Source organism: Crotalus tigris, unplaced genomic scaffold (genome assembly GCF_016545835.1).
Source record: "Crotalus tigris isolate CLP2741 ecotype Arizona unplaced genomic scaffold, ASM1654583v1 scf7180000018064.1731613, whole genome shotgun sequence".
NCBI classification, from domain to species: domain Eukaryota; kingdom Metazoa; phylum Chordata; class Lepidosauria; order Squamata; family Viperidae; genus Crotalus; species Crotalus tigris.
This window is the reverse complement of record NW_024096804.1, coordinates 530,001-556,583: the sequence shown is the minus strand read 5'-3', so window position 1 is coordinate 556,583 and position 26,583 is coordinate 530,001. Positions and strand designations below refer to the sequence as shown.

Sequence of the window (26,583 nt, the reverse complement as noted above, 5' to 3'; positions counted from 1 at the left end):
AAGACGACTTTCTAACCATGCAAATCTTCTCCGAAGTTGGGGGTCGTCTTATACACCAAGTCGTCTTATACGCCAGAAAATATGGTACATAAATTTTGAGACACTGTCTTTTTCTTGTCTATGTTTTTACATTTAAAAATATAAGATGTACTTATACAAACTGATATAAATAGAGTCAGTGGAATAACTGATACAGACAGTAAAGCAGTCCTCAAATTTAAGGTGGTATTTTCTTCAATAATGCAGGTCACTTTGAAAATCTTGATGTTTGTGTGGAAGCTTCCTATTTTAGATAGAATTATTTTTGAAATGAACTTATACATCTGACCTAAATAATGAATTGTGAAGAGACAGACGCAGACTACATAAATATGAATGTCTACAGAGATATTCCTGTGGCATATTGCCTCTTTCCAATAATTTCCAAATCTCTGACAAGAATGGCAATGATTATTTCTCATATTTTTTGCATTCCAGCTAGCATAGTCTTTTAATGTCATTGTCTAAACCTATCCTCAATAACCTTTTTAATTTCACTAATAATATCACACATGAAAGAAGTTATAGAACTAGAATTCTGATGTAAATTTAGGGAACCTTATAAGTATTCATGACAACAGAATATTTATCATTTAAAACAAAACATATGATTTCTTGGTTGCTATATCAAAGACCGGTGATGGATGATTCTATGCTAACCAAACAATCCAGAGGGAAGACAGATGTTTAACTATTCTCCTTCAAAAAGAACAAAAGATTCCAAATTCGCTTTATATTCATCTGTGGATTGAAATGTTCATCACACACACACACACACACACACACTTTTTTTTTCTACATTTAAATTTACATGAATGGCCTTCAAACATACAATGAAGCATCCCTTTGTTTTCTACTTTTCTGCATGTCTACTCTCAAACATCCTTCAGATAAGCCTCTGACCTTCTAGAACAACTTTAGTGTGCATGTGAGGTATTCACAAAAAGTGGGAATCAGGTTCATCGATGGGTTTCATTCTTTCATTCAATGGATTACATATTTGATAGGTGATCCAAAGATCTGTTTTGAAGTCCCTCCCTTGTCCTTCACTGGCAGCTGCATCTCAGATACATTAAAGTAGTCTTGCTAAAAAGCTATATTAACACTGCATCAGAAATTCTTTGGTGGCACATGATGTTCTACAAACACTTTATATAATGTCTGATGTACTATTTACATTAGTCATAACTTCATTTTATTTGTTTTCCATCTAATCCAAGATTCTGTGTTTTCGGTTGCTCTTCTATAATAATAATAACAATAATAAAGTTGGAAGGGACCTTGGAGGTCATCAAGTCCAACCCCCTGCTCAGGCAGGTAACCCTATACCATTTTGAACAAATGGCTATCCAGTTTCTTCTTCAAAACTTCCAGTGTTAAGAAGAAACTGGACAGCTATTTATAGGTTCTCCTATAAAAAATTCCAAATATTTAATTGTTCAGAGTTCCATTTGTTAATTTAAAAGGAGAAAAGATACTATAAAATCCCTTCACTACCTGGCCCTTTTTTTAAAAAAAAATGTAATGGATGTGTAATATAGTTTATTCAGTACTATGTGAGAATATTTTTTATGCAACTCTTATAGTTAGAAAGATAGATAACTCAATTATTTGATCATCTATCAAAATATTCAGATGTAGAAGAAGCTCTAAAAAGATTGATGACTAAGAAAGTCCACTGATTCTCCAGCTATCATATTCATGCACTTGACTAGACAACATTTTTCGCTGGCTTCACAAGCAAGCTTCATTACCCATCACTCCACTGAAAAGAGTTTATTATGTGGCTGCCATCTTGGGAAGACTATTATTTAGATGATAAATGTTGGGAGAGGGAAAGTGTCTAGCCTTTTTTTAAAGATGAGCTTTGTGACAGTAAAAACAAACAGCATCAACATTCCTAATTAACTTAAATTTGGCAGATACAAATACAGGTCTTTATAACTACTGTATGGTAATGGAATTGCTATCGGAATTTTACAATTAATCTTTATGATGTAAATTAAATTAATTAGAAATGCTACAGTTTTTATTAGCTTACTGCTTATAGACATTTATGAACAAGTGAACTTTTATGTTAATTTAGGACAATTAAGCTTATTAATTAAACAAATTAGAAATTATATATAATATATATCATATTATAAGCTTTTAAATAGTATACTCTTTTGTTCCTTATTGGATTGCTACCCAGACTATTTATGTGCATTCTATTTCTACAATCCCCAATTATTTAAGGATTTGAGTTAAGCCTGTACAGCCGGTGTTTGCCACAGATATTACAGGTCATCCTTACTTAACAAGCATCTGGTCAGCAGCCATTTGAAATTAGGAAAGTGCGAAACTAATGGTAGTCAAAGCTAGTCCTCAAAGTTACATCCATTGCTGTGTTCCTGTAGTCATGTGATCAAAATTCAGACACTTGGCAGCCTATCCACATTTATGACCACAGAGGGTGCTTCATCTCCCCTCACCTGCAAATCTCTCCTCTGTCTCTGTCCTTTTGGCTGCCATGCTCTGTTATCTTTGCCACTCTGCACCATATTACACTGCTCTTCATTGCCCCTGCTGTTCTTCCTATCCCCTTTACCCATTAAGGTAGTTGCTGTCCTTTTGTGATGCCTTGCTTCCTGTACTCTGCTGTACAGCAAAGGTCATCGTCCAATAAATTCTGAACGCCGCTGCACAGAACCTGGCAACACTGTATATTGTAGCAGAGTGAAATCCATAGGATGATGTAAAATTGTCCTATACACCTGGGTATTTATGCAGTATTTTATTTATTTATCAACTTGTATGCTGCCCATCTTGCTAAAGGCCATCTCAACGATGAGATGATTGTGCCATATTGAAGGCAAATTGGGTTCAGCTATACCTGCTATTCCCTGATCTGGGCAAGGGCATTATAAAGCACTACAAAGCACCAAAACCTCAATTTAAAACTGAGGCGGACAATACAACAGGAGCCAGTGTAAAAATTATAAAGCCCAAAAAAGAAAGACAGGCAAGATCTATTCTCTAAATGGAGAAAATGGATAACTCATGGATATGCTTATGGACAGCTACTTCTCATACTGTGAAATGCATATGTATAAATAACTCTTCACAGTATATATTGCAGTATAGTAAATAAAAATTGTTTCTACAATTTTTGTATAAGGTTAAAAAAAAGGGACACTCAGAATGCCAATTAAAAATGACAAGAAAGTTAAATTTTGTAGAGGTTGACCTTCTTTGACACAGTGGATTGCCTGTGACCAGGCCTTTGGTAAGCATAGCAAGTTCTATGCTGTAAGCTTTTATCGTACATAATCCTAGATGCTTGTCTAATCTGAATGAGAAATACTAAGGAAATTGAAAGTGATGTCTTGCACTAACATACATGGATTCTAAAGTGTTCTGTCAATATTAAAGGATAACTACCAATGATGTGACAAAATTAAAGGAACAGAAAATAAAGGTAAATAATTTAAGCAATGTAAGAAATTATATTCTATTTTTTTTAAAAAAGGAAAATAAAACAACTTATAAATGATTCTCATGAATCAGGCATGCCAATAAAATGCTCAGTAACTAAAAACTGGAAAAAAAACCCTGAAAATGATATTCTTTGACCAATGTAATCTTAATTACACATTTTGTTGATTTAATATTGTATTATCATTATAGCTGAAGCAAATGGTGCTATTTGGTTTTGAAGACTACAAATATAATTTCAGATTAATTATTTTTATGGGAAACAATAAACACTATTTTAGAAATATAAAAAAGAAATAATTTGCCAGTGTACATGTTCCAAAGAACAGTCTGCCCCAAATAATTTGGACTACAAACACACAACTGTGCAACATATTTCATGCATTATCCATTAAATCAAATGTTTAAGAAAACTATAATACTAACAGAGAACCTCCACTATAAGTGTTTTGGATTATAAACTTTCTTTGGGAATGCTGCAATTCATTTTCTATTGGGGAGATTCAAGATTTTTTCCTCCAGCCCAATGATTGCATGATCTAATACACAAATCCTAAATTCCTCTCAGCCCAATTTCTAAAGCTACTAATCTTAAAACTAAAACCCTTAAAAGGGTTTGAGCAGTGGATAGCTTAACCAGTCCTCAACTCCTAAGTGTTGGAGAGAAGTCAAAATGTTTTAGTATAATGCCAGCATGTCAAAATATGTCAACAAGCCGTCATATTGTGGGAAAAAGAATGACCTTTCAGATCTTTGTGTTTTGGCGGCCAATGAAGCTTTTGGATACTGGGTATGCATGAATAGTTTTCCTAGATATTTGACAAATATAACTCCCATTGTTTCTATTAAGTCAATATTTTAAAATCCCAAACTGTTAATTGTAGCCACTGTGATAAAAAAGGATGTCTAACCTTCACTTAATAAATCAACTGATAACATTATTACTCAGGTATTCACTAGGTTAACTCATCAATTTGCACTTATGTCTCTGAAATAATGATGCATAGGAATTTCATCTTCAATACTGAAGATAAGATTTTATGTTTATTCTTATGCAGATAGTATTTTTATGAGATGAAATCCAGCTCCAGTCGTAATAGTACTTACTACACAGCAAAATATAAAGTTAATTTGCAAGGCAGCACTGAAAACTGCAATTGTATAAATATATAACAATCCACCATTACTTAAAAGAGTACACAAAGTATTCTAACTTTAGTGAGTTGTAATTACACTTTACAACTTTTTTTATAAAAAGATCTCCTGGAGTACTTAGGATCATACTCCAGGAGATCTTTTTATAAAAAAAAAATCAAGTGGATAAATAAACACATTCTGACAATTCAGAATACTAGAGTAATGAAATACTTTTTTCTTTTTAAAGTATGCATTCAAAAATATTAAAAACATTCAGTAGATGCTATTTATAGTCAAAGAGTACATTCTTCCACTATGAGAAATTATCTAATATCCATGTCAATGAAGAGATTTTGTTAGTGCATTCTTAAAATGTTGCAAACTATTTTTCTCACTAAATATACAATCTAAGACACTCTAACCTAATGTATAGACAGGAAATATATCCAAACTGAATACATCTTTATATACTGTAAGGTTTTAATGACAGTATAGTTGCTACATAGTGTTTGATTACATAAATGCATTCATTTATTAATACAGAATATCAAAAAGGACAATTTTGTAAGTGAATTTAACTACAATGAATTACATTATCATGCACCACTGATACTATGTATTAGATCTGTACAACTCTATGGAGTTGTAGCAAAAGCTGTTTGAGATGGATAAGTATGCTGTTGGTGTATTTTTGAAGAAGTTGAATCTTTTCTTCACCTCACATAATAATTGTAGAATCCTAGGAAATTATGTATCTGAGGTAAAGAAATACCAACAATGTTCCCACACCCATTCCAAAGCACTGTGTCGCAAACACTTGGTGCTTCCTGCAAATGTATATATATATATTCCTTGAATGGTGTAACCACCTGAGTTCTAGCAAAGACAGAGCTCCTTAAGGAGGAATTAATAGATGCAAAGTTCATGCCCATGACCTGTTCAAAATTTGATGTGTTGCACATTCCTCTTGTACATATATAAAATAAGAAGCAAAAATATTAAACCTGAATAACACATCAAAAGTTTAAAGCATCCAGGTAGATGCATATATTCCATGTTCAATCTGTAGTTTCTCTATTCCTAACCTGTCAGGATCTCAAATTTCAGCACTAGGATCGAGTCAGTAATGGAGAAATTGAAGATCTGGCGCTAGTCACATTAGATGGTGCTATGCTAGAGGGACCAATAGCCTTACTCAATATTACACAAAAAACCAACAACCCTTCATGGCCCAACTGTATGCTTATATTTAGGAATTTGCTAATTCCTTTTATGTTTTCAAAAATGGGTTATGCCGCACCATATATTTATTGGCTCTATAATGTAGTGCTAACCAGAATATAGTAATTATAGCAAAGTCAATAATTTCAGTTCTTTTCAAAATATATATCCTGCTTTTCTTTTGTCTGGCAAGATGAAATAAACAAGCATAATGTACTAATATTGACAACAATACCAAAGTTATATTGTCTATAGCCCAAAAAAATGAAGCTATACCTGTTCCAGTAGCTCCAGAACTGGTCATTTAAGTATGCTTTATGGCTGCATTCGTCACCAAAAGAGGCTTTGCTTTCAATCCAATGAATGATATGACCTTCTACAGCTAAAAAGAAAAAAAAATACGTATGGCAATTTGAGATTTTTAAACAATTCTTAAAATCACAGAAAATTAAGATAAAAATAAAATTGCTCAGATAAAATTGTTCATTAAAACTTACTGAAATGGACAGCCTAGATTAGGCACGTCCAACCTGTGGCCCATGGGCCACAGGTAACCCTGGCCAGCTGATAATGGGCCATAGGTAACCCTGGCCAGCTGATAATTAAAGATCATAAACTTTAACATTAAATTGAATATGTAGCCCAAGACAATTCCTCTTCACTCAATGTAGTCTAGGCAAGCCAAAAGATTGAACACCCATGGTCTAGCTCTTTAACATAGACATACATCTATGTTACGCATATTTAACCTTCAAGAGTATGTATTTATTTATAGATAAACTAAATATGTGAGAAAACGTATGAATAAACAAACAAATGTCCACTTCATTATGTTTGAAGTTGTATTACAATGACAAAAAATAATGACAGAAGAATACTTTCCTACAGAAGTACTGTCCTTAGTAGGATCTTAATTAATTTAAATATGTGGAAGAAGAAAAGATCTCACTCAGCATTTGTTTTCACATTGCTGAACTATTTGCATTAGATAGGGCATTGATAGTTTTGACTGATTATATGCTATCAAGTTGATGTTGACTCTTGGTGACCACGTACATAGATTTCTTACATGATGATCTGTTATTTTAGGTCTGGGTATACCCATTGCCATGTAACTGATTCCATCTACCTTTCTATTGGTATTTCTCTTCCCTTTTTTTCCACCTTTCTCAGCATTAGAGACTTCTCCAGAGAGCTATGCCTTCACATAATGTATTTGAAGTATCATAATGTGAGCATGGTCATTTGGGTCTCTAGGGTGAACTCTAGGTTAATTGTTTATCATTTTTTTATTACTATTAGTATCCATAATAATGTTTTCAGGAGTCTTCTCCAATGTCACAGTTAAAAAAATTCAATTCTTTTTCTATCTTGCTTCTTCAGCACCTGGCCACATTTCTGATGTTGTAAATGAGTTCTTCACCTTCTTTCAATTTATAGTTACTGCATCTGGTGATGTCCATGTATAGAAGGGTCATTTTGGGGTTTTTTGAGTGTTAGCTATGAAGAAATTGATAAGTTGTTCTCCTGTTTCAGTTTGGTTTCTTAAGCCATACAGTCCAACTACAATTTTGACATTTTAATCTCCAATCACAAGGAGCACCTCTTGATTGCATGTTCTCTCACTTTCAAACAGAACTTCATCAATTTGGAAGAAGTTAATTATCTGGTGCCTTTTCAGTCAGGATTCAGACCCAGATAAGGGCTCAAGATGGTATTGATAGCACTTCTAAAAGACCTCTGGTGGGAGCAGGATGATGCATTTCTTGTGACAGATGGTGCCTATGAAGGGAGAGGTGGTGTAATGGACTACAATGAAAAAGCAGTTCCCAGAACAAGGGAGAACATTCCAAGCAGGGCTGAGACAAGAGATAGCACAGCTGTCTAGCATGTGGCATGGGGTGGCATTATCCTAGATCAGGGGTAGGCAACCTTGGCTCTTTTATGACTTGCAGACTTCAGCTTCCAGAATTTCTGAGCCAGCTGGCTCAGGAATTCTGGGAGTTGAAGTCCGCGAGTCATAAAAGAGCCAAGGTTGCCTACCCCTGTCCTAGATAGAGGCTGTGTGAAATCTATATTTGGGACTCTTGATCAAGTTAACAGCCATGGATAGGAGGGCCTTTGCACAGTTCATGTTGTACACTAATCATACTTGTTCTTGTATTGGGAAGTTCTGATCACAGTCACTCATGCTCTAATCACATCCTGATTGAACTATTACTATGTGATGTACATGCATAGGCATGATGAGTGCCCTTCTTTGCCCATATGATACTTCTGCTTCATGAGCTGCATTGGTAGTCAGCAAGCTTACTGATTCAATTCAGTGTGCTGGTAATGACCTTCATAACATGGATCTGGGTTACTTGTGGAACTTTATCTGTTTTTATATACCCATCCTGAGAAATTAATTAAAAGATTGATGTTCTGGTTCCTGTCTGTTAAAGAGTATAATCTGGTGGGTCCCCAGAGCCTTTCTGAATGTAGCACCTTTCTAGAGTAACATTCCACTGCTAGAAATTATATTTGCCTTAACCCTACTGACTTTTGGTAAAAGGTTTTAAAAGAGTCCCCCTACAAGATCGGGACAATAGCACATGCTTGCAGAATAACATGATGCTGCCTCTGTAGGAAAGCTGACCGTCACTTTGGTTGGGCACCTCTCTCAGAAGCTGCTGGGTCCTGGAGCTGGCTGAGGAGCAGGCCAAGTCCTGCATGGATGGTTGATTGGCTGGGTATGAAGGAAGCCCAAGGTCTGTAAGCTGCAACAGCCTTATGTGTGCTGATAGTCTCTGCAGCTGGCTTGACAATCTCTTACATAGCTGGGCTGGGATAGGATAAGATAGCTGCAGTTGCATAGAATCACTCTTTATACTAAGAAAAAAGTGTACAGTCTGTTTTGGTGGAAAGCCAAGGTGATTAGAGTTTAGGTAATGAAGCTGTATTCTGTAACTGCTCCTTTTCTACAGAGAATGACTACATCATTTATTACTTGTTTTTATGATTGCTTCATCACACTGATTAATTTATAACTATTTAAGCATTTATTTATTCATTCTGTAACTGTTTTCCTCATTGCAAGACTATCCTCATGTTAGAAACTGTATTTCAAATCTCAGATGACAACATAGAAATTGCAGAGAAGATTCTGGAAGATGATATACATTTCATAGCAAATCATACTGGAACAATAATGTAGTGTTTACTGTGTTAATATATGGCCAGGGAGTCCTAGATTTAAACTCTCACTGACAAGATTCTTTTGAAGAAAAAACTAATGCGGGAAAGCTATAAACATTGGCCTCAGATTCTTAAAGGAATCTATATATCCATCTATACATATTTATCTATACATATCTATCTATACATATCTATCTATACATGTCTGTCTGTCTGTCTGTCTCTATGTATGTAATAAATAAGCAAGCAGAAAATAAGATCCTGCAAGAAAGCTGAGCTGGACTAATTTAGCGTATTGCCTTTAGAAGAGACTTCTCCCCAAAAACTTGACTGGACAGCTTTGGGCATTTTTCAAGACCTCCATGTAGCACCTCTCTTCAGCAAGCCATGCTGGCTCTTAGGTTCAATTTATCATCTGCAAAACCCTATGTGGCTCAAGGCCAGGTTATTTGTAAGATCACTTGTCTTCCATTGTTTCTGTTTGCCCATCAAAATCAGCTGGGTTGGCATGCTCTGATCCCACCTAACGTATCATCTTATGGGATCCAGGAGTCAGTCATTCCTTCTCTGTCTGCAGCCTCTGCCCGGTGGAATAACATCCCTTCAGAGGTTTGAACAGTTTTGACACTATTGGACTTGGATGTATCCGCAGGCATTTGGGCTAGCTTAAATGAGCCCTGTGTTTAGTTATACTGTAGTCTTTTTGATTAGAGGAGGAATGATTTTTCAACCTCAAACTTGTGTTATATTATGGAGACTTAGCAACAGAAACTTTTATTATTTTTCTGTTTTCTTACTATTTGTACACTGCCTAGGATTACTCTTGTAGATTTGGTAGCTATAGATTGTCAGTACCTGCATACATTTCTATTAGCTTTGGAATTCTCTTCTGTATGTAAGAGTCTGGTCCAGCAAATCACCACAGAGAAATATGGGAATTTTTGGTAAGTGGAATACAACTGAATGTCTTTGATCTAACCAGCAGTTAAGGGAGCTTTTTTGGCTTCTGTTATGAAGTCTATCATTAGCACCACGGTGATAAATGTGAAATTTTAAATAAGTATTATATAATGATTTGGATAATAACTGTTTTATATTTTTACTGTTTTACTGGATTGTTCTACACCACTCAGAGTAGTTTTCTGTGACATGGAAGCTATGTAAAATATATTAATAGATAAAAATAATGAATATATTGTATATTACTATATTTGGACATTATTTCTGCAGGAAATCCAAAAATTTGGCTAAAGACTATCTCAACAGTAAAATCTTAAAATATGTTTCTTATCCAACGAAGAACTCTAGAAATTTTAAAGACAACATCTGTAATCAGTTTGTTCATGAATAAGGATCTAGTTTATTATGTACAACCAACTGCATTCAAACAGATCACTTCCCATTATAAATTCTTAATGGAACTGGTTCACTACTGTGCATATATTCAAGGTTATGATTAAAACATACCTGGAATAATTCTAATAAGATTGCTAGCATTTAATATAAACAATTCAATTAGAAAAACAAAAAAACATTATGGACTTACCAATTGGCACTTCTAAAATGAAGTCTGGTGTTTTGTCATAACCCTTTGCCCGTAACTGATCCTCAGCTATAGAGAGAATACAGTAGATGATATAAACAATAGTATTATTCTATTAGCTGATAGAAGAACAATTAATTCGCTTTTGAACAAAGGTACAAGAATTACTAATGCACTCATACATATCCTTCTAATGCATGCAATGCTGTGTCAGTTTAAATGAACCTTCTTGGTAAACCTGAAACATGAATCTAAAAACACTTCTTTGCCATCTCTGCATTTTTATGCCTTCATTATAGACATCATTAATTCAACCTGTCATATTGTACTTTGTTACTCAAAAATGTTCAAAATAAAGAAATATTTTACTTGATTGAAACTCCTGCAAATACTTTTAAGAAACCTTTAGTGCTTCTGCAATGAAGACATGACATACTGTACCTTTATCACAATTTAGATTTTCACTAGAAATTAGTATTTCAGTATTCACTCAAAAATTATTATACAACATAATTATCCCAGAGTTCATGGAATGACTTCAAGTGCTGCACAGATAGAAGGAAATTTTAAGAGGCTGACTTCCCAAAATTGTATATTCCCTCACAATCTCTCTCTCTACTCCCCACATCTCCTACTCAATAGGCATAAATCAAGGGGTTGCTGTGAATGGAAAGATTTGTAGCATAGGGCATCTTTTTTTCCCCTTCTTCTTCTGTTGTCAGTTTTTTACATTTCTTTTTTTAATATATATTTTATTAATTTTCTAATTTTACAATCATGAATACTTAATAAACATGTTGTCTGGGTCCATTGGTAATTCACTGGTATATATTAGTTTTCTCAGTCTAGTTCCAATACTACACCATCCAGTGCTTCATTGATCCTCTCTTTTTCCAGTGGCATGCATTTTTCCACACTGGGCAAATACAACTCTTGTTACTGTTAATACATATACAATTAAATATAGATATCTTCATCACATTTTTCTGGTATTATACATAATATCAATAGTGTCAGTTTATAATATATTTTCCAGCCAGAACATATCTCAATTGCATTTGCACTTGATTTGTTCAATATCCTGTTTTTCCTGCTTTTTTTAAAAAAAATAATTTCCCATCAATGTTCAAAATATCTCTATCGCTTATAATTTTTCATAATAAATTATATTTGGGTAACCAAAAGCCTCCCTTATTCAAACCCTTTTAGAATTTTCATATTTCCCATCTCATAACAAAGTATAATATTCTAGTTATAAATCCTATCCTTCTAATTATAATAATACTTTTATTTCTAACAGTTATCTATTTTCTTAAGCATATTCAAACATCTGTTTATAGTATAATATCCTATCTAATAGGTCAAAACCTTTATTTTCCTCAGTCTTACTCTAGCTTTCTTCCTTTGCCAAGTAACTTTCCAAATCAGTGCATTTGAATCATCAAGTAATTCTTCCTCTGTTTTTGTATATATTGTTTGGAATGAGGAAGAGAATTTGATTGAAGTATTTTTGGAAGAATGCTCAACCCATTTACAATATATTCATTAAACAGCCTCTATCCGTCTTCAGTTTTTCTTTTCATTTCTTGTTTGTCAATATTCAGCACTTCTCCTAATAGCTTTATCATCCATTCAATCAGCTCTTCTTCCTTATCCTCAAATGTGTTCTGAGATCTTGACAAGTAAGATATCTTTTCCATTTCTGGTGTTATCACTGCATCTTCTAATTTTTCATTTGTCTATATCTGTCTGTTAATTCCTTTCTTTAGGTCCTCCATCTTTAGATACCCTTTTTCTAATTTTCTGGGTTACTAGTTTCTTCTTTGTGGTCATTGTCTGGATTTGTAAGTTTAGGTTAGAAAATTATTCTTTTATCTCATTTGCATCATGAAATAAAACAAATGAGACTTGGATTGATTTCAACATAGAATTTCTTTCTGAGATTCATTAACATTTTCTTGTTGGTATATCACACTGGGGGCTTCGGAGACAAGTGTTAAATATGGTTTTTTATCATTTAAGGCTAAGTGTGAAACACCCATTTTGTTTTTGTATGTAGTCTTTATAGTCCAATAGGGTCCCCAAAACAGATAAGCAGCCCAAGAGTTTTTTTTTTCTCCCTTTTCCTAGCTGCAGTCTGCAAAAGTGAAAGTTTCCAGGAACAACAAAGACTCTGAGCTTCAAGCCAAGTTTCTTTAAGCATAATAAATTGTAATGCTGTGATTCGCCACTAGATGTCATTGACACCATCTTCCAGCTTTTCAAATCCAAGTCTATTTTACAAACTTTCAAATATCTTTTCTTAAAAAAAATGTCTCAAAGGTACTTTTAGTCTCCAAATTTCAAAGCTATATATCTGTATTAATTCCAAATTGATCTTGTAGTTTTCTCTATTTTCCCCCAAAGAAATTAATTTGCCGCTTTTCTTTTCCTGAGGGAGTGGGACAAAAACTTCCCTTCCTCTCTCATTGGGGAGGATTCTTTGATTTGGGTATTCTATTTTCCAGGAGAGTAGTATTAAGGACATAGGAATATTAGGCAAGACATGGAGATCAAAGGATTGGAGATAAAAGACCAGAAATATAAATTACAGGCCTTTGCAGATGACTTGGTTTTTATTTTGGAGGAGCCACTGGAAATAGCCATTAAACTTTTGCAGAAAATAGAGAAATTTAGAGAAGTAGCAGGGTTAAAAATAAATAGGCAAAAGACTAAAATATTAACAAAAAACTTAACAGACAAACAAAAAATCCAACTTGCTAAAAAGACAAATCTTCAAATAGCTAAAAAAGTTAAATATTTAGGTATCCATTTAACATCAAAATAAACAACAGTAAAAGAGGATAACTATGAGAGATTACTAAAACAAATAAAAGCGGACTTGGAGAATGGAAAAATCTTCAATTATCATTGCTAGGAAGGATAGTGATCATTAAGATGAACATCTTACCTAAGCTAATCTTTCTATTTCAAACGGTCCCTGTTAAACTGAGTCAGAAATATTTTGATGAATTAAATGCTACAATAATAAGATTTATATGGAAAGGAAAAAAGGCAAGAATTAAAATTAAATTATTACAAGATTCCAAAGACAGAGGAGGCTTTGGGCTCCCGGACTGGAGACTTTATTACCAGGCAGCCATTTTGCTCTGGCTTAAAGAATGGATCACACTGAGAAATAAATGACTTCTTTATCTAGAGGGACATGATTTGCAATTGGATTGGCATGCGTTTTTGTGGTATGAGAACAATAAAGTACATAAATATTTTCAAAATCATGCCATAAGGAATGTATTGCTTTCAGAGTGGGAAAGAATTAAACATAAAATTTACATGAAAATACCTGAGTGGCTTTTGACAATGGAAGCTTTTGCCTATCCAAATTTAATTAATTATGACAAACTTGTTATTTATAAAGATATTTTGTACAAAGATGGAAAACTTAAAGACAGACAAGTTCTTCAGCAACATGGTATTGACTTAACATGGTGGTCTTATTTGCAAATTCAGACAAGATATGAAAAAGACGCAAAATCTACGCAATTTTACAAAGAACAGACACCATTAGATAAAATACTGCTAAAAACAGACAAAAACTTGATTAAAAAACTTTACAAATTCTTGTTAAACTGGAAGATGGAAGAAGAACAAGTAAAATAAACAATGATAGTATGGGCAAAGAATTTTGGATATTCCATAGATTTAAAAGATTGGCAAAAATTTTGGGATCGAAATATCAAACTTACTAAAGCAGCTGCATATAAGGAGAATTTATATAAAATGTTTTATAGATGGCATATGACACCAGTTGGATTAGAGAAAATATTTAAAAATGTATCAAACATTTGTTGGAAATGTAAACAAAAACCAGGGATTATTATCATGTCTGGTGGATATGCCCTAATGCAAAGAAATATTGGTTTAAGATTCATATATGGTTAGAAAAGATGATTAAAATGAAGATAGAATTTAAACCTGAACTGTTTCTACTAGGAATACTAGGATTTAATTACGAAAAAGAGAATGAATACCTAATACTACACCTATTAACAGATGCAAGAATAGTATTTGCCCAATTTTGGAAAAATGAAAAGCTACCACCTGACCAGATTATTATTACAAAAATATTGGAATGTGCAGAAATGGATAGACTAACTTTAGAAATCAAAGAGAAAGCACAATTTATTTTAAAACATGGAAAAAATTATATCAGTGGTTAGCAATACGACAGAATGAAAAGATTATGAAGTTAAATAGGATAAATGATACTTTTTATTCAACTTTTATGTTATCTGATTGCTATGAATACTCTTATATTTCCGATTTTACCTATAGGTAATTATAATTAATAAGCAATATATCAGTACTTATAAGTAATTATATTCAATTAGTAATATATTATTAATAGTACATTAATTATTGTTATTTTAGAATGAATATGTTTGGTTAACTTCTCATTCTTATTATTAGTGATAAATCTATTTAACATAGCTGTTTAGTATTATATTAACTACGGACATTTAACATGTACACCCGGATGGTAGTCTGCTTGCTAAAGCGTCTATTTATTGTTGGGGGTAACCCCACTATTGCACCTATCCCTACCTTTGGTTTAATCCTTGCTCTTTACCCTATGTTATACCCCTACCTATAAAGTCTCACCCAGTTCCATCCACGTTCTCAAAAATTGCTAGTTAGTGCTTATCTTCGGTTGTCAGCAGCCTCTGACAGTTTGGAGGGTTTCCTCAGATCTAGCGGAAGGGCTGTTGCCCCTCAGTGATCGACGAGGGTCCCGTCCTTCTTTGTCACCTCTCTGGAGCGACTTTTGACCCTTTTTAGGGTCCCCAGCGAGACAAAATCGAACATGGAAGATGGAGCCCTGTCTTCCTGGACCCGTCACGCTGCGATGCCGAACTGGAAGTCAGCATAGGGCATCTTATCAATGAATCTACATCCATCTTCTGAGGCTCTTCCTCAATTTGGTAAGATTCCTGTCAGTATTACTTGATAGGAACAATGGCCAAAAATATTTCTTATCTTTTTACCGATCACTAAAGACATAAAAGAGAAAGAGTCTGGGCAGTTTTTATCTGCCTGTTCCTCTGTCTACTTAGACACAAGTTATTATGGAGTACAAGGAAATCAGAACAGTATTTTAAAAAATGTATTTGATATATTATTGGAACCAATTTCAAAAGGTTGTTGCATTAGCTAATAGTTCTCTAGCTGAAACTTCCAGTGGCTTAAAATATGTTTATCTCTTTCATGCAGTGGTTTGTGAGGAAGAATTGATCTTATTTAAACTGTTTACTAATTTCCATTATTTCACCATGGATAAACTAATTAGAGCCTTGTATTTCCCTAAATGCTTAAGGTGTAGATGGAATGACCCAACTGGCTTAATCCTTTTCTTTATTGTACTTCAACATAAAATATCTTCTTGCATTCTTTGTAGTAAAAAATAAAGTAAATAAAAGGATATATTTCTGAATGCAAGTGATTAGTAAACCTATAACATTAATTTCATGAATTCAGAATGAATATGTTTGTTTTTTTTACAGGAGTGTATATTTTGCTGTAGAATTTATCTAACAATATCATATGTTTAAGTTATCCTTAACAATTTGACTAAACAAATTTATTTAAATCAAACTTGGTTTCTGTCTTCATTAGAAAATCATAAGAATATCGCTAAGGAATAGATGTCTCCTGCACAAATAATAAAAAGTAATTGTTATAAGGTGATCATGCAGAGATGTGCTGTTGCTCTTTGTTTCACTCCTGCTATTAGTATCTCATAGTTATTCTCATTTAATCCTAATATTCTTAGTGTTATTATTACAGAAACAGAGTTGATCACAGCTGCTGTAATTATGTATTTTTGCTTTAAAATAGTTTTTCTATTATTTGGGTTTTGGTTGTATTTAAACATTTGCTTCAAAGCCTTCATGATTAAAGTAGACTTTTTCATACTGAGATGCCATCATTCCACATATCAGTTCTGAAGAATGAGAAACATATCATGCTTTAAGACAAATGGTCCTTTAAGTAATAATAACCAATGCATGGAAGTGTTAACTGTAATACTGTAATACATATGTTATCATTTAATATAATTCTGACTAAGAATACAATGCAGGAAGGCTTAATATACTCTATAAAAAGAAAACAAACTTCTAAAGAAACTAGTGAATCCCTCACGTAGAGATTTAATACATGAAGCATTATAAAGCTAATATTTCTTATACTTCCTTCTAGGTCTCCTAAGACCTAGACTATGGCTAATATCTCATGACACCAAAAGTAATACAACAACTGATATTAAAGCATTTTCCCAGCTACTTATTCTATAAAATATTAATTACTTGCTTGTGCACATGCAGTATAAGGTATTAGATAACAGAGTTCCTGCCAGGTCTAAATCGATAAAAGATAACATGCACTGTATCAATCATTTCTTAGTGTCTCTTTACTATTAAATATACAGGATATCTGTAGAGACTTTTTGGGAAATAATTACTGAGATTTCCAACATTTAGGTATTAGATTATAATATAAAAGCTTACCTAAAAATGATATATTTCTCTCCAGAAGCATTTCTTGCAGTAAGACTTCATGTTCATATCCAATTGCACTGATAATTTTCCATTAAAGAAACATGTTCCCCAATTTGATATAAAACTTGATTTTAAATGGCATAGCTCTTTGTGTTTGACTATAGTGATCTAGAATTGAGTGCTGGCTAAAACAGAACAATTAACTTTGCATTTTAATAACCAACTGTCAAGCTACAAACAAGAAAATTAAAGATATTGGAGGAAGGGATGGAATCAGACTGTTAAGGCCTATTATGAGATAATCTTCTCCTATACATATTTAGCCAGACTGGTGAGTCTCTATAATTACTATGGAGCAGTGAGATATCTCTGGTCAATATTATACAATTAGTTAATGCCAGATGAATTTTTAAAAAATCCAAAAATAATATGGTATCTTTGTTTCACACTCATTTTTAAATTCAACTTTTCCTCAAGGAATTGGTAGAAGAGTAAACAAGACATTTCATAAAGTGTCTTGAAGAAGAATAGGATAAGATGTAAACAAGATAAACTTTTTTAAACTGTTAGAAATGAAACACGACAAATAATCTTTTTCAGAATTCGAAGATAATAATTCCCACTTGTTTGCAATCGTTTCATCATAATTGCCTTGGTGTTTCTTTTATTTGGCAGAACTAATTTCAAGATATCTTGCATTAATGCTTTAAAAAGCTTTCTGTAAATCCAGAGGATAAAATTTTTTTCTGGGGGAAAAAAAACTAGAAAATTTCAAGAATTTTGAAGACAGTTGTTAACTATACTTGTTGGATTTCTTGCATAATTTAATGAATTCTGAGAAAAGTAAATCTAGTAGTGATGGCATGAATCTCACTTTTGAGATGATGTAAAACATTTGATGCATTGTTCTTGGAATCTGGGTAATGCGTATAAATAGATATTGCTTTGAGTATTTACCGTAAATGCCGGCGTACAAGGCGACCCGGCGTATAAGACGACCCCGTCTTTATAGCCGGGCCGCATTCCTAGAACGTCTTCTTATACGCCGGAAACTACCAGTATTTCCGGCGTATAAGACGACTCGGCGTATAAAATGACCCCTGTCTTTGGTGCCGATTTCAGCGCTAGTGGAAGTCGCCTTATACGCCGGCATTTACGGTAGTTAATGCTATACATATCTTGTTTTTGTTAGGCAAAATGGTCCCTATGAGATACCCTCCATAAATGATTTCTGTTTTTTCTAACGTAGTTTGATATTTTTCCAAAACATGAAAAGCCAGCCTGCTATGAGGAAAGATGTCAACCGCTATCATTACTAATCTTTTTAAAGCAACCAATGGGAGGCTAGAACCTAGTGCTTTGCTTGACATGGTTATTGTCCAGAAAAAAAAGACAGTGTGGTTATAGTGGCTTCCTGAAACAAGATGAAATTGTGTAGGGAAGTAAGAGGCACTAGCTCTGAGCTGCAAATATATGGTTAAACTACTATTTTCTTGTTATATACCTCTTTGCTAACACTTTGGTTGTTTGTGTCTTTGCAGCCTAGATCTGGTAATACCTCTAGAGCAGGATATCAAACTGCGAGCCCCGTGGGCCGGATGCATCATGCTGAAACCGCGCCCACCCCAGTTCTGCCAATGGGGAAAAAGTTGTGATACATTGTGACACGTCACGTGACGTGGTGAGTTTGACACCCCTGCTCTAGAGTGAGCTTAATTTGAGTTTTGTAAAATGGATATTATATGACTATTCATATCCAACAAGGTAGTCAGTTTATAAATAGTACCCCTAGCAAGATCTCAAACTTCTAAATATGTTTACTGCCTTAAAAGAGATCTCCCTTGTTCTCTAGCTATTTATTGTGTGTTAACACAATGAATCAATCTGCATGAGATTTTTATAATGCCACAAAATAGATACATGCAGGACATTAAAATTATAATTAAGATATAAAAGGTAGCAAATATTACTATTAATGATGAAAGAGGATGTATCTTTCTTTGTTGATTATTTTTCCAGGTTTTAACAATAGTTTTTTCAATTATGAACTTATACTTTTTCTACAATTGCATATTATTGTTGTTGCTATTATCATTTGTCTTGTAGAAACTATCACAACTTGAACTTTTTAAGTCATGAGAAATATGACACTATGAAAAATTGATGTAGTGCATCAAAGTGTGCTATAATGACAGAATCAACTAAGGAAAATGAATAATAGCAAAAATATAAAATAAATTCTACAAACAGTGTGTATAATACAGTGTGAACAAAAAAACTTAGATTTAGTCTATGGTAATACTTGTTATTGATGTATGGCCATGACCATGGAACAAAACTTGTAAATAACTTCACAAGCCATTTTGGGCTCATTCAATCCAGCAGCCTTGTTTCCTGTAAATATCTAAACTGTTACTGAAAAACAGCCTCTTGGTAATTCAAAGATGTGGACTTCATACTTTAGTCCATGCATATATAATTTGATAGTTGTATTTAAAATCAATATGCAATCCTTAGTAGGGCTACACTTTAGAAACCTTAACTTTAAGTTGGTTTTAAACTACTTTGTATGCCTTAAAAATAATAACTAATTCAGCAACAAATATTTTTAAATAATCTTTCATAAACAGTTAGAAATCATTAAATGTTTAGTAACCTACAGTCAACTACTTTTTAAAAATCTTACATTAATTATTTCTAATTTTTTCCTTAGTGCTCAACGAAATCTGATCTGAAATTAACTATGGCATATATTGCAATCAATACCTTATAGTAAATATGGTTTAGCAGAAGTACGGTACTCAGTAACCATATCCATAAGCTACTTCTAGGTTATAGGCTACATAGGGCCACTTCTTTGACCCAATTTAATAGCCAATATCTAATTATGTATGATAGAGATGACAATGGAAAAACACTACTATGTCAATGTTCTATGATACACATTTAGCAGACTATGATCTCATCTTATTGCTTTTATTAACTATGGTTTGGAACAAAGATAGGCTTACCAGAATCATTTTTCATTCCCCAAAAAAACTCTGCCCAGAAACTCGATATGTACAGTATATGTGAAATATGTGGTGGGGTTTATACAGTGACTAGAGTTCTAAATCTATCAAAATGTATTTATTTTGTGATTAGCTGATAGGTCTATGTCTTTCATGACATCATGAACTGAATGTTTAAATATTTTACTGCTATACATTGTCGACTGAGACAGACAAAATCAGAGAAGCTTTTAGCGCATAAGAGATTGTGCTATAATTTGTTTTCTTGGAGGCACAGTAGTAAGACAAATTATGTCTGTAACCTAGAAGCTGTCTGAACTTTGTTACTTCTCCCAAAACGTGGGCAGACTTCAAACTTGCTCCTATTTTATTATCTAACAAAATATTAAAATATACAGAACTAAATATAAAGCACAGGTTTACTAAAGACAAATATTAGATGGTGCTTCAGATATTACATTGCTACTTAGCCTGTTCAATATATGTGATAGTGAAAACAATACAGAATCATAAAAAGCACTGATAGCAATGAAAAAAAATCAGCATAGTTGTCCTGCAGCATGCACTAGTCTTTTCCACCTCTTAGGAAGAGCCAAAAGCTGCATATTATGCAGCAATTTGGATGAGCAGATGTCCCAGTGACTTGCATTTTTGTAGGTTGGTACAGAAAAAATAACTATCAAAAATATTTCAAACAATTCAATAAATAAATAATTCATTAATTGAAGACAGAAATTAGGCTCCTTAAAAAAAATAAGAACAAACAGGCAAAAATAAACCTGCTTATTTCACCAAGGTTTTGCAAAGGTTGTTATAAATTGTATTTTAACTTTAATTTATTGTGGTTCTAAATTATGATGATATGTGTTGTAGTAAACCAATATGTATGTTTTTGGAAAAATAATATTACATTAACTTTTATTCTCAATTAATATATTTATATAATCAATAGAACCCATTAAAATGAAAAATAAAGGTGATTTAAAAACATACATAAAATACATTCATTCTGAGCAAAAATCAATGAATTATGTATATTTTAACTACAATGTCTTTAGATTAAGATTCCCTCACATTTTTATAATTGTAAACACTATACAAAGTAGATGATTTCAACGTATTCTGTTTATTTATCTCATAGAATAAGTAACAAGGTTTGTGCTAATTTGCTTAACTATTAACTTTTAAACCCTGTTATATAGGAACATTTTCATTCTTTAAACATTAAGATTTTCTAGACTGTTCAGTGTATGAGAGAGATGAAAGAGAAAGATTGTCCATGTAATTAATTTGAACAGAATTACAAGTAGTCTACCCATCCATGAATACACTTAATTCCACTTAACGATAATTTTTATGTATTATCTTTTTTTCATTGTGACAAAACAGTGGTAAGTCAAATTTTCTTGCTCTTAGATTTTAAATCACAGTTTCTGTGGGAAATGCAAAGAAGCTATTATGTCTTATAAAATTTGCAACTTATGACAACAAATAATTTAATACAAGACTGTGTATTTCACGTGACCAACAGCAAGAGGATTTTATCTAAGCAAAGGAAATGTATATCTATTGAACTGACAATTTTCATATGGCATATCTGACATTAGTTAAACAATGTAAGGGACGCGGTCTGCAGTGATCCCCTTGTGGCTGATTGAATGTAAAACAAAGGCACATGATATGTGTTTTGCGAAGCAGAACTTTATGTCAGGTTACAGCTAGACACAGCCTAAGCTCATCAACTCTGCACCTAAAATTTTATGAGAAAGGATACTGTTTGATGCAGTCGACCAACGGTCCATAACAATAGTCATTCACAATGCACTGCAGACAAATAAAAATAGTAGTAAAAGGATTGGCATGTGTAGATCTATTATAATTAATTGTAAAAAATATTTTTTTTCTTCAAAATTAAAACTTTTGAAACGAAAGCTTTTTGCAAGGAACAATGGAAAACAAAACTTGCATCTCTTTTATTCTGTAAGAAATAGTATGTCTACAAAAATAATACATAAAACAGTAAAATGCTCTCTTCACAAATACTGCATTGCTATTTATGCATTGTTGGTCTCCATGTAAGATAATAATGATGTCAGCAATTAAATGAGGTTTTAAAAATTCTTTTCCTGCTAGGCTGAGAACAGCATTGTCATTGAAAAAAGGATGACTGTGATAAATACCTGATAGACCTGATTGGCTAAAACTCCATCTGGAATCTGAGAAGGATCCCGAAGCAGACTGTTTATAAGAGTTTTTGAAGCTGCAGAAGAAGCAGAGGAGGAGGATACTTAGTATTGCTGTAACTAATCAGTTTCTATGGGGGGAAAATAGGGATGCTTAGGGATGAAAAATAAAGTTTTTTTTCATAGTCAGATTACAGACTGGTAATCTTGCATATATAATTCAGCTCAAATATACTTCAGTAAAGGGAAGCCAAGTTTTTGTCATTCATACACACATGTACTGCCCAGAAGCAAGTTTCTGAGACACCCTTCCGACTTCAAGGAACATACTGTATAATATATGTGTATATAATGATATTAAGTATATGAACCATAATAAAAACAAATACAAAGCAAAAACAGTGGACTGTCTAGTTAACTGCTGCTGCAGAATCGCATGAATATGCACAATTGTAGGACAAAGTAGCAACAACGGTACATTGAAATGCCTGTAAGAAATACCATTTGCCGACAAGCAAGAACTGGTAGGACCACAGAATACACAAAGTAATTGAAAATAAAGAAGCTGCAGGAGTCTGAGGCTTCAGAATTCAAACCATTTTGGAGTGTTGTTTTCTTAGCATTTATCTTGCATGGTTGCAGACTCACCTGGGTTTGTGCTGCACTCCCCTAGTTTTTACAGCAAAGTTTCACTGCATTATGTGAAGAGGTCTGACCTTGAAGAAGGATGAAAGGGAATAACCCAACTGGCTTTTGTACTAATGGAGGATTAGAACCTGGGTCTCCCCATTCTTAGGCCAGCACCCTAACCACTATACCATGCTGTCTTTGGGAAGATTGATATACACAGCCAAATTACTTTTCTAGCAATAGGCTTTACGATTCTCAAAAACTGTGATATTGTAATTCCATAAAATGATCAAATGAATGTATACAGCCCATTCAAAAAATAAACTTATAATTGTATTGGGGTTAAAGTTTGGCAACAAATAAATATACTGCTTATTTATAATCTCTCTCTGTCTCTCTGTCTCTCTCTCTCTCACATACACACACACACTTACACCTAACTCTCCTGCTTTTCTACGGTACATTGACTAATTAGATGCAAAAATCTGCTGAAATCAAACAATATAATGACTCCAAAGATTTATATGAAGTTTGTATTTATTTAATTACACACAGTACTTATTTATTCACTTATTGTACTATGTGTGGCTTTCAGAGGAAAAGTAAATAAGATTGGAGGACATAAGGCTCCTTTGCAGAATTCTGACCATCTGATTTAGCACTCACTCCACAGAAGACATAACACAATGGAAGGGAAGAGAGATGAATAGATTGCAGTGAGAAGGAAGATGCAGAATTTATATGCACCAAGTACCAGAGGAAGAAGGAAAAATGGATTTCAATAGAGCATTTTCAAAGAGAAGCATCTTTAATTCAAGAAAACACTTTTTTCCTTAAGTTTCATGATAGAGTTTCATATTTTTAAAATAAAACTCAGATTTCAGAAATCATAGTAACAGTAAACAAGTCTAGCCTTCTCATTAGAAATACAGTTTTAAATATTAGGAGGGTTGTTTTCCTCTCTCCTTAGTTTCAGTGAAACAACATTATTTTATAATGTTTACTTTGTTTGTGTGTGTAGGCATCTCTGTGTGTATGTATATGTGTGTCTTTTATATGTAAGTATATACATACGTATGTATGTATAAAAACTCAAGGTGGCAAACACACCCAATACTCCTGCCTATTTTTTCCACAGCAACACATATTTTAGTCAGCCATGTAATTTTTTTCAAATACACAAACAAACATTATACAATTTCCACTGCATAATTATAATGTAAATTATAGCAACTTCACATCTCTGAATACTTTCTTGTGGCTATATTAATTACTATTTTCAACAACACTGGCATTGTTCTTGTTGCTGAGTTACTTTTCATGACCTGGTGAACAACATCTCTCCAGGACTGTTTGTAACTGCTTCTTAGAGGTCTTAGTGTGATGCTTGTGTCATCACTAACATTATCTAACGATCTGGTCTTCTGTTTGCCTTTTTTTCCCCCTGAAGACTCTTGCCTATCCACTATGTATCTAAATTATTTAAGTTTTAAATTCATAGTTTGTACTCTCAGGGAACATTCTGGATTTACTTCATTTAGTATTGAATGATTATTCTTCTTGCAGTCTGAGATACTCTTCACCCTTTTTTCCAGTACCACAATTCATAGACATTGATTTTTCTTTGTTTGGCCTTTCTGATGATTCAGCTTTCACAGCTATAACTCTTCTAGATTAGGTAAAGATGTTGTCACCATGATTCCATAAAATTTATAAAGCACAGCATTCTGATAGAAATATCCAGTCAAGGTATGCTTACCATTGTAAATATGATTGATTTAATTAGTTATGCAGTTCATCAATAGCAAAGGCAAATTAAAAAAATACAAAATGGACAGTTAAACAGTACCAATTTCATGACATTACATTCTGAAGAGAGTCACAGTTTAGCCTTCCTAAATCTATTGTAATCCATTATATTGGATTTCAGCTGCCAGTCAGATGTTGATGGTGACTATGGAAATTACATAAGATCATGCTGCATCAAACAAGAGCTAAAAGATCCATTCAATTGGCATTTATGGTATTCTGTCCATAACTCTGAAGATAGTAAAGGCTATCAAAAAAGACACCTGAATGCATTATCTTCTATTAATGTCTTTAGTTTCTTTTTAAAAGTATCTAAGCTGATGGGCATTGCCATATTTGTTAGCAGCAAATTCCACATTTTAACTATGGGTTATTTACTTATTTATTTGTTTATTTAATTTGTATGTACTCATCTCCTCTACAAAATAGTAGTTACACAAAGAAAAATTATATCTATCATTATCTTCTTGCTTACATAAAGACTAAACAAGTGGTATACCCATAAGCTTTTCTGCAATGTTCAAGTCTGTATCTTTATTTCAAACTTTTACCTTTTATCTTAATTTAAAATTTAAAAAATTTAAAAATGTAATTTTAAAGCTATGCAAAACTTGGATAAATATATAATATTCAATAATGCATGTAAACAATGTGGTACAAAGGCATAGCTACTTGGTTCAGGGACTTCTCACTTACCAACTGCCTTGGATGGCAACCATTCAGTTATGACAGTTGAAAAAAAAAAAGCTTTGGGATCAATCTTTGCATTTATGGCCATTGTAGCATCCCACAGTTAGGAGTTTCACAACTGACTTCCAACAAACAGAATTAATGGAGAACATGGAAGTGAAATTGCAAGTCATATCACATGGTATCTTGCTTAATGATTGTGGTGATTTGCTTAATGATAGAGGCTGAAATGCAGTTGTAAGTCCAGCACAGTCATCTGATTTTTCATTTAGCAACTGTGGCTCTTAGCAACAGAGTCAACGGTCCCAATTGTGGTTGGTAAGTGAGGGCTACTTACATATATAGTATATGCAAATGTATATTAGGAGTATACCTCTATCATGTCCTGTTTAACCATTGTCAGTTGAATCTAGTATGTCCAAGATACTATAATCTTTCATTGTGGACAAACTGCTCAGTTTACCTATCTAATCATTTTGATTGCTAAACATTTTTTTGCGGGGGGGGAGAGGGTTTGCAATTTTTTGGGCTCTTTAGTACACTTAGTAAAATAGTACACTTTAGGAGATTTAGGCTTTGGGAACACTGTACATCATAGTGTGTTTGCTTACATCTAACTGTATTTACTATACTGAAGCCCTTTCACTCAGACTCAAGAGATCTTTCTCCAATCCCTTTGGTAATTTACCTCTTTGTACTATTTCATCATTTTCCTGTTTACCCCAACTCCAAATAATTTATAAGCAAATAGTAGATGCTTGATCTTTGAGGAATCCTACTTTGAAAATACTTCCAATTTGAAAATTTTAGAATTTTTCTGCTGTTTCATGTTTGTAAGCTCACTAGCTATCTATGAAAAGAGTGTGTGCCCCAAGGGTATTATAGTAATTGTGTTTACAAGCCTCTAAAAAAAGGAGTTTGTCAAAGGCTATTAAAAATATGCAGAGTTTATTGGATCAATCAGAAAAAAGTATGGAAGCTTCTTGGGAAAGATTGCAAGAAATGTGGCCTGCCTTTGGAAATCCCCAGGGCCTCCCCTGGCTAGACTGTGCCAAAATTCTAGCCCGTCTTTTCATGTTGCAGAATGTGGTAATAGATTAGGAATA

The 26,583-nt window shown here is 33.3% G+C and overlaps 1 protein-coding gene across 4 annotated transcripts in view; it reads right to left on the bottom strand.

Annotated features, from left to right (window-relative positions):
• Positions 1-26,583, bottom strand: part of CDIN1 (CDAN1 interacting nuclease 1) — a 142,937-nt gene that overhangs the window by 39,777 nt on the left and 76,577 nt on the right. For all 4 annotated transcript variants that reach the window (XM_039347325.1, XM_039347322.1, XM_039347323.1 and 1 more), the window contains 5 exons: positions 22,346-22,425; positions 21,940-21,989; positions 17,164-17,231; positions 10,601-10,666; positions 6,151-6,256 (listed from right to left, as the gene is read on the bottom strand). In XM_039347325.1, the coding sequence (XP_039203259.1) occupies positions 6,151-6,256; positions 10,601-10,666; positions 17,164-17,231; positions 21,940-21,989; positions 22,346-22,425 (370 nt within the window). The remainder of the gene's footprint in view (positions 1-6,150; positions 6,257-10,600; positions 10,667-17,163; positions 17,232-21,939; positions 21,990-22,345; positions 22,426-26,583) is intronic.